A 14136-nucleotide genomic window follows, 5' to 3' on the forward strand; every position below is an offset into this window, starting at 1 on the left:
CAGGCACACACACACGCACATGCATGTACACGCACGCCCATGCAACACATGCACATGACCAAGCCATATGCAATGTAAAAAAAAGAAAAAAATCTGATCTGCTTCCCATGTTTTTTATGAGGGCAAAAAATTGGCTGTTTCCACCCGGGATCGAACCGGGGACCTTTCGCGTGTTAGGCGAACGTGATAACCGCTACACTATGGAAACTTGCTTGTCTCCTTTTCTCCTACATATTCCTATGTTCAAACAATCTAAAACCAGCATGAACAGCAACGAAAGGAAGAAAAAAAGTTGGTTGGCAGCGGTGGGATTCGAACCCACGCCTCCGGAGAGACTGGAGCCTTAATCCAGCGCCTTAGACCACTCGGCCACGCTACCTCACACAATGTCTTGCACTTAGTCAGTCTGTCTAGGAGCCATCCCTCAAAAGGTAGTAGTATACTCTAATTTCAGAAATTTTCGGTGCTCAATATTTTCGGTATGAGGGCAAAAGGCCAGGTTAGGTGAACAGAAATTTTCGATACAGAGAAGCAGTCCTCCGGATTATGTGTGTTAGTATTTGTTCGGTGTATTGAAATTTTAGGTACAGAGAAGCAGTTCCCTATTGGATTATGTGTGTTAGTGTTTGTTCGGTGCATTGAAATTTTAGGTATGAAATAGATGCACCGAAAGTGCCGAAAATAAAAGTACACCGAAAATTTATGAGATTACAGTAGTTCTTTGTAAATGGCAATGGTGGTTTGGAAATGGCAATGGTGGTTTGTGTTCTGGTAGTGCAAGCGTGTGCATGTGTTGATACTGATTGCTAGGTAGTCCCATATCGAGATGAACACGATTATTTGACATGGTACTGTGACGGTAGCACCTGTCCGCAACGCAGTTTCCTGTTTCTCCCATAGATTTCTCTCCGAGTACCATAGTACAAGGTGATGACACGGCGCATGAAATGACTTTCAGGGTCGACCTCACAAAAATGTTGCAGAGCTCGTGCGTACCCCGTTCTCTTATCTGTAGACTCTTCTCTTTATTGATCTAGACTATCCATTACGGTATCCCTCTAGGGATTCATCCCATATCTAGATGTGTCATGCACCGTAGTGTACCCTCAAGTACTCTACTAGATCCAGATATGGAGTACCAGCGACTGTCTTGCTGTATTATGTTTCTTGCACGACTATTTGTGTTCCTGCACTGATAATGAAAAGGGTTCTTTGCCTCACAACGAGACCGTGTTGAGTTGGTATTTTGGTGTGCTCTCGACACGTACTAAGGACGTCGGGAGAACATTACATGGTGGCAGCGCAGGGATTTCCTCTCTGACAGGATGGCGACAGGAGTTTCCAACACCCCTGTTTCCGCAACTCCCACAACTAGCAGCTCCATCACGGTTTCATCAGGTCTCGGTAGTAGTGCTGGCTCGTCAGGAGCTTCAGTTTCACAGTCAGCGGCCACTGTCTCGAGCGCTGGTCATGCTGCACCCTCTGCTGTTTCCTCCACGGCTGCACTGTCTCTTCAAAAGGATTGTAGAAAACTGAAAACTGAAATGTCTTGGCAACATTCTTATGGAAACTCTTATACATATGGCTCCTCTGCTCCACCTCCATGGAGGCCTCAACCTCCATTTAACATCCCGTCTCAGTGTCAGCATTTAAACAGTTCCCGGCAGCGTTAGACCCGCCCGTTGTCGTGAATAATCTTGCTCAAAAATAGTCTAGGGGTCAAACGGGTGTTCCGGGTACCCGGGTACCCGCCCGTTAATCTCAGGTACCGTTAGTAAAAGGGTACCCGTTTGTATAAAAAATAAAAAAAAAAAAAAAAAAAAAGGTTGGATTTCGATGATCCTATCGTATGCCAAGACCCAAAATAGGAGTGCGGATACTCTTTTCCTTTTCCTGTGCATCCCCGCTTTCGACTTTGTCAGGCAGGAGCAGGCTGAAAGACAGCCGTTCTCTCCACTCTAGTCCAAGTAAAAATCCTCGTACTGGAGGTTTTTGATTGTAATGTGAGAAAATGCAAGACTTGAAACCGAGTCGTTCGAGGTGGCAGCTCAGTTACTAGAAAGTTACGATGGTTCTCCGACATCGACATCGAACCTGCCACAGTACTTGAAAATGAACTAGTGTCACCAGGCTGAGTGACCAGTCGGAGTGTCACACACGGCGATGTCCGTAGGTGGTAGCTATGATACTCATGGTTGTAGTTTGTTCCTTCAATCGACGAACTCGGTTTAGTTGAAAAGTTGTTCGAAATATTGCATACAAGATTACAGATTTGTGAAGATTCGTTTCACGAGTTCAACGAGCTAGCACTAGCAGCTAGCTGGCCAGCAGCACATCAGCTGTGTCAGGCACCCCAGCTAGCAATGGGTGCAAACATCTTCTGAATGGGAAGAGTACCAGTTCTCTGCGAACATAGCAAATAGGATTGGGCGAGATCACGGGAGTTTTGCTAAACTATTCTGTCCTTGCATGGCTTGAATCACATCGATCTGCAGTTGATTTGCGTACATGTATCAAAATACATGTAGCACTACGAGGACCATGTACGATTGTAACTGCCTGTGAAGTTATGTACATGGGCAAATGTACGGATGACATTCATTTGGAACCTTCATTGCCATAATATTATCATGAGACACGAATAAATAGAATGCGAATCATAATGTGGTATCAAAATACAACCTGAGAATATACAAATTTAAATCATGATTTATGTGATAAATGCACACAAAAATAATATGGCTGCTAAAGGGTACCCGTTAACCCGCCCGTTAAGAAAATGACCCGTTCGTTAGTTAAAGGTACACCCGTTTGACCCCTAAAAAATACCAGCTCTCCCCCCCCCCCCCCGGTCCTGGTACACACTGCCATTACGGTCACGTGTCCCCTTGCGGGGCCGACAACATGGAACGACGAGCGACGGCAGAAAGTCGGCAGTCTGCCGAGAGGTCAGGGACAGTGTTCAATTGGCACCACGAGAGCCCCCCCCCCCCCCCCATACACACATACAGACCCCACTACTGCACTCCATACATTTCGTCCTGGCTAGTCCCCTGGTGTTGTTGGACTTACCAGGTCGCGGATGTTGTTGAGGAACGTATGGAACTGATGTGACTCGCCAAGCTTAGATTTCCTAAAACACACCGTGTGCAGACGGACACGCAGAAACAGCATGATGAAAACCACAGGCCCAGAGTGTTATCTGCACCGTAATATACGTAGCTCCCTGTTGCTACGTTGGCAGTCACACAGCGTCACAAGTTCCGTGGGTGTTGGAAGAGGAGGGGGGCAGCGGTACTTTCCCCTGCTCCACACGAACAGGCCGTGATCAATCCTTCACAGAGTGTGTTAGGAATCCCCCCCCCCCCCCCCCCACACACACACACACATAATAACACCAATGAAGACATACCTGGTATCGGCTGCTTCATTCAGCTTCTCCCAGTTTTCCACCAGTGTTAGCAGCTTGCTGTCCACTACACTAGCCAGCTGTACTTGGTCAGAGGACAGAGCCTTGGCTTCATTGTCAATAGACTCCAACTGAGCAAAGGAAAACAACACGACGCCACACACGCACGCACACACACGTGCACGCGCACACGCACACGCACACGAACACACACACACACACACACACACACACACACACACGCACGCACACACACGAGAGAGAGTCAGTCACAGACGTGGGTCAACACAAAATTGGTATAGTTTCGGATGGATAGGTTCAACCGTTGTTATTTTGCATACAAGAACAGCATCTTGTCCTACTTACCCTAGTCGCATACAAAACGGTACACAGAATACCCGAACAACAGCCACAACTAGACAACTTATAGGCAAGAATCCAACCGTAATCCCAGCTGACTGTTGCGTGTATGCCGCACCACAGACAACGCAGTACAGTCAGACCTCGCATAACCGCACACATCCGTTTTCAACAAAAACATCCGGATAGGCGAGGGGACCGGATAATCGAACACACATACTGTATGTAAGCATGAATTGGTAACCAACGGTTTTCTTCCGGATGGCGAGGGATCCGGATAAACGAGGACCGGATAAACGAGGACCGGATAAACGAGGACCGGATAAACGAGGACCGGATAAACGAGGACCGGATAAACGAGGACCGGATAAACGAGGACCGGATAAACGAGGACCGGATAAACGAGGACCGGATAAACGAAGTCTGACTGTAGTGCATACTGTACAGTATGCACTCCCATACCTGCCACCCATCACGACATCATCAGCACGACCAGTTATGACATCATCATCAGCACGACCAGTTCGACACCAGATAAAGCAAAGCCTGGCTGTGCTGGTGTCAGGGGCGGATCCAGTAGCGGTTCCAGGGGTTCCGCGAAACCCCCTAAATTTCGTAAATGTGCTACTGGCAACCATACATGTATGCATATCCCTGTACATGTATCCGCCGGTATTCAGCTTTGGCTATACTGGAACCCCCCCCCCCCCCTGTAGAGATAGCTGGATCCGCCGCTGGGTGTGCGATATAACCCTGACCGCCATCCCTTCCTAGAGCGATTACTTTTATAGCCTATCTTGGCTCTGAACTTCACACCTGAAATAATTGGTCAACCGCCCGCTGCCAATCAGAGTTCAGCAAGCATTTTCTTCTTGGCTTGCTGACGGCTGAACTCTTGTTGTTTCTGCTTGAAAAAGGAGAAACAAGTCGGAAAATTCTGCCGCAGAAGAAACCCTAATCACACCTTCCACCTACCAGGGCAGCCAAGACGGTGAGATCACGCTCCAGATCATCGTGGTGTCGCTGCATCACCTCCACCGCAGCCAGGTCTTTGCCGTAGTCGTCACTGGATAAGCCCAACACCTGTACGTGTGTGTATGTGTGTGTGTACGTGTGTGTGGGTGTGTGTGTATGTGTGTGTGTGTGTGTGTGTGTGTGTGTGTGTGTGTGTGCGTGTGCGTGTATGTGTGTGCGTGTGCGCGTGCGCGTGCGTGTGTGTGTACGTGTGTGTGTTTGTGTGTGTGTGTGTGTGTGTGTGTGTGTGTGTGTGTGTGTGTGTGTGTGTGTGTGTGTGTGTGTGTGTGTGTGTGTGTGTGTGTGTGTGTGTGCGTGTGCGTGTGCGTGTGCGAGTGTGAGAGAGAGAGAGAGAGAGAGAGAGAGAGAGAGAGAGAGAGAGAGAGAGAGAGAGAGAGAGAGAGAGAGAGAGAGAGAGAGAGAGAGAGAGAGAGAGAGAGAGAGAGAGAGAGAGAGAGAGAGAGAGAGAGAGAGAGAGAGAGAGAGAGAGAGCATAACAGAGAACACATGAAAACGACAGCAGCGACAGCAGCAGCAGTAGCAGCAGCACCATGCACCATACACCATACATCATGCCCAGAGTACATAACCCCAAGAGTGCGCAACTCTGATCTCCGAGCTATGGGTGCCCTGCGCAGCGCGTTGCCTGCATTACGTAGCGAAGTGACGATCCAGCTGCCTGGGTTTGAGTTTTCCTACGGCTTAGCCTCAACGATTTCACGTGCAATACCGGTAAAAATAATTCACGGTTCGCGTCAGACTCGGCTAGACTGAGATTTCAGCATCCGTACGAACACCACCACCCTGCAAAGACCTAAGGCGCACACGCAGCTCCTAAAGCGGCGGGAGGTGAGTAGACGAGACCCACCACAATGGCAACTGCTCAAAGGCAATGTCTGTGCATGACGCATCACGTACAAAACAATCCGAATTCTCCGAGGAAAGTCGATTCGGAAGCAGGAAATCGCAGCAGATCAATAATGACGCAATGGCCCACACAGTTCGTGGCTACGTAATGCAGATAGCACGCTGCGCTAGACCCCATATGCAGAGTTGCATAATCATGTGCTTACGTAGTCTTCAGTATACCGGTATCACCCGCCACCTCACACATTCAGTCGACCGCCAAGCAATATAGCACCCCCCCCCCCCCCCCACACACACACACGCACACACACACGCACGCGCGCACGCACACACACACACACACACACACACAAGCGCACACACACACACACACACACACACACACACACACACACACACACACACACACACACACACACATACACACACACACACACACACGCACGCACACACACACACGCACGCACACACACACACACATACACACACACACACACACAAGCGCACACACACACGCACACACACCATTTGACCATATACAGTCAACTTCGCTTATAACGACACTCGGCGGGGCATCAGAAAAGTGTACTTATTCGCGAAGTGTCGTTATATCCGAAGTCTCATTATATGTGTCACAGTTGGTTGGGACTTTGCTCCGGGCATGAAAATTATGTCGTTATTCGTGAATTGTCGTTATATCCGCAGTCGTTATTAGCGAAGTTGACTGTAGTAGGTATCGCAACTTGCGCCGGGATTGCACCAATCAAAAACCTTGCAAAGCTGACCAACTGACCACCGCTAGTTTAATAGAAAACAACAAGCACAAAGTCACAGGTGCGTATCGCGGACGCACAGTTTTGTGTTCGGCCTGCAAGCCACGCAGGAGTCCATTGCGGAACAGGGCAAGGACTGGTTTATTGACACCGAGCATGCGCATATAATGCAGATGAGATGGAGAGAGACAGTACGGAGAGAGACAATACGGCCACAAACACTATACACTGCACACAGTACGGAGAGAGACAGTACGGAGAGAGACAGTACGGCGACAAACACTATACACTGCACACAGTACCTTCTCCTGTATCCGTTCATTGCAGTCATCGACGGATCTGTTGTACTGGTGGATCTTGTTGGCATCTGCCAAGAGATCTTTGTGTGTGCGAGTCAGAGTCAGTAGCTCATCCCAACTGGACACACAAACAGCAATGGACGGAAATTTAATTTGAATGGATTGGGAAATTTTGAACTCGGATTTTGAGCAAATGACCAGGATTGGGAAAACTTCAAATTGTAAATTTTTTTAAATCTCTGTGCTGCACTGATGAGTCCACAAAGGACGAAACAGTTCTGTCCGCAGAATGCGTATTTCGCTCCTGCTCTTGTAGCAGCAAATCTCTGTGCTGCACTGATGAGTCCACAAAGGACGAAACAGTTCTGTCCGCAGATTGCGTATTTTGCTCCTGCTCTTGCAGCAGTTCAGTACTCTCGTGCGAGGTAGTGCCTTTGCTGTTTCCGTTATGCAGAGCTCACTGACTTGTCAGATTGAGCACTCTAGCAAGGTACGGTCGGGCCTGGTTTAAATCTGGCATTAGAAAATATATTTTTCATTGCCATCAGGTTCGGCCTCATTTTCTCTGTGCTGCGCTGGTGAGTGAAACAGTTCTGTTCGCAGATTAAGTAAAAGATAAATCTTCAAAATTAATCCTTGGCTCTCCACCCGAGTACTAAAAATATTTAACTTTTGCTTTCGGCAAAACAAAGGGAAACAACTGTTTCCACCCGGGATCGAACCGGGGACCTTTCGCGTGTTAGGCGAACGTGATAACCGCTACACTATGGAAACTGGCTTGCTTCCTCTCCTCCCATACATCACTATGTTCACTGTCACCACCGACCTCCACATTGAAAACAAAGAGAAAAAAAGTTGGTCGGTAGCGGTGGGATTCGAACCCACGCCTCCGAAGAGACTGGATATACAACATATCAGAGTATATTAAACAACATATTTTTCAAAGAACAACACAATGGGTTGACATCAGAGAGTAGAAGGACTAATGGTTGATTATGGAGGGGTTTCTTTTTTTCTTTCTTTTTTTTGGTTCACATGCAGGTTGACACACACAGTGTACACACAGTAGAAAGAGAGACGTCACGTGACAGCACATGACAGCACATAACAGCACATGACTTCAGATCCAGCGCCTTAGACCACTCGGCCACGCTACCTCACACTTCCACCTAGTCTGTCTAGCTGTCTGTCTAGCTGTGCTCCTCTAGCAGAGGCTTGCTTAGTTATCATGACAGCAGCAGGCATGGCTGTGAACGCTTCTCTGTCCTGTGCCTGGCAGCACAGGGTTACTAGCAGGGATCTTTGTACAGACACCTTGGACAATAATACTATTATGGATCTCGACTGAGTCGACTCCAACATTGCATGAGACTGTTGCCAAGCAGGCTCGCTCTCACAGCACATCTTCCAGGGTAAGACAATACCCAGGATGACAGTCGCCAAGCCGTCTCATGCTTACTGAGAATAACATCCTGATCAAACAACTGCCAGGGTGACTGTTGGCAAGCAGCCTTTCCAGCACATTTCCCAGGGTGTTTAATTTTTTTTTAACAACACCTAGACCTCTCGGTGAAGAAGCCAGGAAAGAGCCTGCGGGGACTGCCCTGTTTAAATAATAAAATCTTGAAGAAAAAAACTTTGACCAACTTATGGCCAAAACCAAGATAGTGGACGACGAGACAAAATTCGTAAAATAGAGATAATTTCAACTGAAGATTGTCACAAGAAAACGTTCCTTATGGAATAAAATACACGTCCTTTTAAACCCTATTTGTCTCTTTATGGCTGTTGGTAGAACGTCTACTGATGACAACGCATTCAGCATAATAGTCATATTTTATCTCTATTCTACAAAAGCCAGAAAATCATCTTTTATGACTGGACTCTGTGTGTAGGCTCTCAAATTTTAATACTGGTAGTAGAGAAGTTTCGGGGTACGATTTTCCGGGCCAAAATCCGGATGGGCATTTCGGATTATCTATAGGCGTGGTTCATATGATGTTTCGGCCCGGAGAATGCGTGTGGACTGGCTTCCATACGAACCATGTTCCGTATGGAGATTTTGCGTCATCGAGTGCGGAAGTAATAATTATTTTTCAAAATAAAAAGGCAAAGTGCGGGAATATGATGTGTTTGCAATCGTACCCTAGGCAATGACGGCAAAAACATAATTTACGTTCTCCAGAACATTTTGCTACTCCAAAACAACGTATCTCTTAATTTGCTGGCCCAAAATCCTATATATAGGATTTGAAAATGTGTGCCTTTATGCCGTTGTCATTGGTCATCACGACCAATAACAACGGCATAATGGTTTTCATGGAAGTTGTAAATATGTTTGATGCATGAATGTTTACATTTTAGATTCATAGGGCGATAATATTTCTGATGAATACCCATTTTCAGCAATAATTGGAAATTTGAGCATAATTGTTCAGCTGCTGTCATGGAAAGGACTGAAGCAGTGAATGTGCAGAAGAACATTGCAGGTGTGGCACAGGGTGGTTTCATGATGACATATCGCACATGCCGTCATGAAACTACCAGTTTTAAGGATACAACAAGGTCCAATAAAATCTCAAATCCTATATATTATTATTATTATTATTATTTGTGCTCCCGCGTCAATGGGCTCGCCCAAATTCGCTTGCACCGAACCATGCGAAAAAAGGCCGCCAGCAGGCAGGCAGGCAAAGAAAAATAGAAAATGGTGTCACATAAACTAATACAAACAAGAATATCATTATTGATGACATTAATATACTGAATGAATGGCAAAGGCCATGTGAATACGGATAATACGGATAATCAGAGTACCAACAACAAAGAATGTAGCTCAAACCATTGCAGTGCCAACTTCCTTCACCAGTACTCTGCCTTGTACGCATCTGTAACTGCGTTGCACAGATATGTCCATTCACGGCGATCCAGTGCTCGCTGAGCCATCAGCTGCAAGTCCCTTGGAGTCCTCAGACGGCAGCCGACTCGCTCCGTGTCTTGATTCAGCAGGACTGGTAGCGTGATCCGCGGCCGCCCACGGTATCCCGGCACGGAGCAGCCAAAGAATCCACTCATGGCCTCCCTAGCCGGTGTGTGCTCATCTGATCGCAGGATGTGGCCAAACAACCGCCATCTTGCATTCACCAGAATGTTGCCAAGTGGAGCAGCACTGCAGCGCTCGTAAACCAAATCGTTCGACAGTCGGTTGGGCCACCTGATACCCAAGATATGCCGAAGTTGCCGCCGATGATACGATTCCAGCGCTTCAATTGTCTGTCGAGTGATGCCCCATGTGGAGCAGTTGTAAAGCAAGACAGGTAACACGAAGCAGTTATACAGCCGGACGCGCACCTCCAGACTCACTTGGTCTCTTCTCTTCCATAACTGGCAGAGGGACTTAAACGCTATCGCCGCAAGCTGCTTTCTGCGGGTGACATCCTCTGCATCACCAAGGAGAGAGCCGAGTTTCTTGACCATACGCCATGGCTCATCAGCACGATCGATATATAGGATTCGAAAAATAGGGCACAGGCCTTAGTAATATTGGGCAAGGAGATGAGCCTGAGATGTTAGTGTTTGAAAAAATTGTCTTGTTCAACTCTCGATATCTACTAAGACCTAGCAAGGAAGAATTGGTCACATACTTTTTGCTATTCTCATGCCACACCCATTTTGAGTTGAAAAATACGACCAAAATCCTATATATAGGATTTAGCAAATTAAGAGATATAAAAATCCAGTGGCGCCTCTACAGACTTTGGCAGGGAAAATTGTACTCCGAAACCTCTCTAATGACCGGGACTGTGGCCTTCACCAAACCAATAAACAAAAAACATTGGTTGTTTCCACCCGGGATCGAACCGGGGACCTTTCGCGTGTTAGGCGAACGTGATAACCGCTACACTATGGAAACTGGCTTGCTTCCTCTCCTCTCATACATCACTATGTTCACTGTCACCACCGACCTCCACATTGAAAACAAAGATTAACCCTCATGCCACACAAGAGAGACGAGCCTGTGGGGGGTCGCAAGCGTTTATTCCAGCATGAATAATCATGAGCCTGTGATCGGTAATCAAGTATGACGTACATGTACTCAGTATGAGGTCATGATTATAAATGATGTACACATATCACGCATCAGAGAGGCAAGGACAGCAGAAGCGACCCGCGGGGTCCTGCGCCGTCGGAACGGCTACGTGTACTACTAGGTTGCTATGGCGGCGGAACACTAAATCTTAGTACACATGAATAGTTCAATGGTGCCGATGTGCGTGCACTCTGCGGCGCCCATTGGCAGCACCCGTGCCTCCTGCCTTTTAAATGGTGCGGGAGGGTGGGAAACAATTTCTGCGGCGGGCAGGCACAACAAACAACTGGTGAATGTCTTTACTTGTTCCTGCCTTGCGAGGGTGGCCTTGGGTGAGCTTGCACCCAAGGCTGATAGGTGGCTTATACGTCATGCCGTACGCGCGTCGCGGTTGCAAATGCTTGCGTGGGGCCCCACGCGGGAGCCCGGCAGTGCGTACGACTTAAGCGGAGCTCGTATGAGACTTAGCCGGTTTTGGCGTGTCCGCGGACGGCATCTCCATGCGGGAGATGCGGCTCTGTGACATGTAGGTTAACTACGGTTTGCGCAACGCAAACCAACATGAAAAAAAGTTGGTCGGTAGCGGTGGGATTCGAACCCACGCCTCCGAAGAGACTGGATATACAACATATCAGAGTATATTAAACGACATATTTTTCAAAGAACAACACAATGGGTTGACATCAGAGAGTAGAAGGACTAATGGTTGATTGTGGAGGGGTTTCTTTTTTCTTTCTTTTTTTTGGTTCACATGCAGGTTGACACACACAGTGTACACACAGTAGAAAGAGAGACGTCACATGACAGCACATGACAGCACATAACAGCACATGACTTCAGATCCAGCGCCTTAGACCACTCGGCCACGCTACCTCACACTTCCACCTAGTCTGTCTAGCTGTCTGTCTAGCTGTGCTCCTCTAGCAGAGGCTTGCTTAGTTATCATGACAGCAGCAGGCATGGCTGTGAACCGTTCTCTGTCCTGTGCCTGGCAGCACAGGGTTACTAGCAGGGATCTTTGTACAGACACCTTGGACAATAATACTATTATGTATCTCCACTGAGTCGACTCCAACATTGCATGAGACTGTTGCCAAGCAGGCTCGCTCTCACAGCACATCTTCCAGGGTAAGACAATACCCAGGATGACAGTCACCAAGCCGTCTCATGCTTACTGAGAATAACTTCCTGATCAAACAACTGCCAGGGTGACTGTTGGCAAGCAGCCTTTCCAGCACATTTCCCAGGGTGTTTAATTTTTTTTTTAACAACACCTAGACCTCTCGGTGAAGAAGCCAGGAAAGAGCCTGCGGGGACTGCCCTGTTTAAATAATAAAATCTTGAAGAAAAAAACTTTGACCAACTTATGGCCAAAACCAAGATAGTGGACGACGAGACAAAATTCGTAAAATAGAGATAATTTCAACTGAAGATTGTCACAAGAAAACGTTCCTTATGGAATAAAATACACGTCCTTTTAAACCCTACTTGTCTCTTTATGGCTGTTGGTAGAACGTCTACTGATGACAACGCATTCAGCATAATAGTCATATTTTATCTCTATTCTACAAAAGCCTGAAAATCATCTTTTATGACTGGACTCTGTGTGTAGGCTCTCAAATTTTAATACTGGTAGTAGAGAAGTTTCGGGGTACGATTTTCCGGGCCAAAATCCGGATGGGCATTTCGGATTATCTATAGGCGTGGTTCATATGATGTTTCGGCCCGGAGAATGCGTGTGGACTGGCTTCCATACGAACCATGTTCCGTATGGAGATTTTGCGTCATCGAGGGCGGAAGTAATAATTATTTTTCAAAATAAAAAGGCATAGTGCGGGAATATGATGTGTTTGCAATCGTACCCTAGGCAATGACGGCAAAAACATAATTTACGTTCTCCAGAACATTTTGCTACTCCAAAACAACGTATATAAAAATCCAGTGGCGCCTCTACAGACTTTGGCAGGGAAAATTGTACTCCGAAACCTCTCTAATGACCGGGACTGTGCCCTTCACCAAACCAATAAACAAAAAACATTGGTTGTTTCCACCCGGGATCGAACCGGGGACCTTTCGCGTGTTAGGCGAACGTGATAACCGCTACACTATGGAAACTGGCTTGCTTCCTCTCCTCTCATACATCACTATGTTCACTGTCACCACCGACCTCCACATTGAAAACAAAGAGAAAAAAAAGTTGATCGGTAGCGGTGGGATTCGAACCCACGCCTCCGAAGAGACTGGATATACAACATATCAGAGTATATTAAATAACATATTTTTCAAAGAACAGCACAATGGGTTGACATCAGAGAGTAGAAGGACTAATGGTTGATTGTGGAGGGGTTTCTTTTTTTCTTACTTTTTTTGGTTGACATGCAGGTTGACACACACAGTGTACACACAGTAGAAAGAGAGACGTCACATGACAGCACATGACAGCACATAACAGCACATGACTTCAGATCCAGCGCCTTAGACCACTCGGCCACGCTACCTCACACTTCCACCTAGTCTGTCTAGCTGTCTGTCTAGCTGTGCTCCTCTAGCAGAGGCTTGCTTAGTTACCATGACAGCAGCAGGCATGGCTGTGAACCGTTCTCTGTCCTGTGCCTGGCAGCACAGGGTTACTAGCAGGGATCTTTGTACAGACACCTTGGACAATAATACTATTATGTATCTCCACTGAGTCGACTCCAACATTGCATGAGACTGTTGCCAAGCAGGCTCGCTCTCACAGCACATCTCCCAGGGTAAGACAATACCCAGGATGACAGTCGCCAAGCCGTCTCATGCTTCCAGAACAACTTCCTGATCAAACAACTGCCAGGGTGACTGTTGGCAAGCAGCCTTTCCAGCACATTTCCCAGGGTGTTTAATTTTTTTTTTAACAGCACCTAGACCTCTCGGTGAAGAAGCCAGGAAAGAGCCTGTGGGGATTCCCCTGTTTAAATAATAAAATCTTGGAGAAAAAAACTTTGACCAACTTATGGCCAAAAGCAAGATAGTGGACGACGAGACAAAATTCGTAAAATAGAGATAATTTCAACTGAAGATTGTCACAAGAAAACGTTCCTCATGGAATAAAATACACATCCTTTTAAACCCTATTTGAGTATTTGTCTCTTTGTGGCTGCTGGTAGAACGTCTACTGATGACAACACATTGAGCATAATAGTAATATTTTTCTCTATTCTACAAAAGCCAGAAAATCATCTTTTATGACTGGACTCTGTGTGTAGGCTCTCAAATTCTAATACCGGTAGTAGAAAGGTTTCGGGGTACGATTTTCCGTGCCAAAATCCGGATGGGCTTTGCGGATTA

At 46.9% G+C, this 14136-nt stretch overlaps 1 protein-coding gene and 8 non-coding genes across 9 annotated transcripts in view; all 9 read right to left on the reverse strand.

Moving 5' to 3' along the window:
- The window catches only part of LOC135821038 (spectrin beta chain-like), a 181080-nt gene that overhangs the window by 52039 nt on the left and 114905 nt on the right, over positions 1-14136 (reverse strand). Inside the window, exons 56-59 of the mRNA XM_065334099.1 lie at positions 6726-6840; positions 4745-4852; positions 3413-3540; positions 3073-3133 (exon numbers count right to left, since the gene is read on the reverse strand). Coding sequence (XP_065190171.1) covers positions 3073-3133; positions 3413-3540; positions 4745-4852; positions 6726-6840 — 412 coding nt within the window. The remainder of the gene's footprint in view (positions 1-3072; positions 3134-3412; positions 3541-4744; positions 4853-6725; positions 6841-14136) is intronic.
- On the reverse strand, positions 136-208 carry Trnav-aac (transfer RNA valine (anticodon AAC)). The gene has a single exon. It is a non-coding gene; the product is annotated as a tRNA-Val (tRNA).
- Positions 298-379, reverse strand: Trnal-aag (transfer RNA leucine (anticodon AAG)). The gene has a single exon. It is a non-coding gene; the product is annotated as a tRNA-Leu (tRNA).
- Trnav-aac (transfer RNA valine (anticodon AAC)) lies at positions 7424-7496 on the reverse strand. The gene has a single exon. It is a non-coding gene; the product is annotated as a tRNA-Val (tRNA).
- Positions 7583-7879, reverse strand: Trnas-uga (transfer RNA serine (anticodon UGA)). The gene is made up of 2 exons: positions 7842-7879; positions 7583-7626 (listed from the first exon to the last, which is right to left on the reverse strand). It is a non-coding gene; the product is annotated as a tRNA-Ser (tRNA).
- On the reverse strand, positions 10563-10635 carry Trnav-aac (transfer RNA valine (anticodon AAC)). The gene has a single exon. It is a non-coding gene; the product is annotated as a tRNA-Val (tRNA).
- Positions 11390-11685, reverse strand: Trnas-uga (transfer RNA serine (anticodon UGA)). The gene is made up of 2 exons: positions 11648-11685; positions 11390-11433 (listed from the first exon to the last, which is right to left on the reverse strand). It is a non-coding gene; the product is annotated as a tRNA-Ser (tRNA).
- Trnav-aac (transfer RNA valine (anticodon AAC)) lies at positions 12855-12927 on the reverse strand. Its single transcript has one exon. It is a non-coding gene; the product is annotated as a tRNA-Val (tRNA).
- On the reverse strand, positions 13015-13310 carry Trnas-uga (transfer RNA serine (anticodon UGA)). The gene is made up of 2 exons: positions 13273-13310; positions 13015-13058 (listed from the first exon to the last, which is right to left on the reverse strand). It is a non-coding gene; the product is annotated as a tRNA-Ser (tRNA).

The sequence above is a fragment of the Sycon ciliatum genome, chromosome 7 (genome assembly GCF_964019385.1).
Source record: "Sycon ciliatum chromosome 7, ocSycCili1.1, whole genome shotgun sequence".
Taxonomy (NCBI): Eukaryota; Metazoa; Porifera; class Calcarea; order Leucosolenida; family Sycettidae; genus Sycon; species Sycon ciliatum.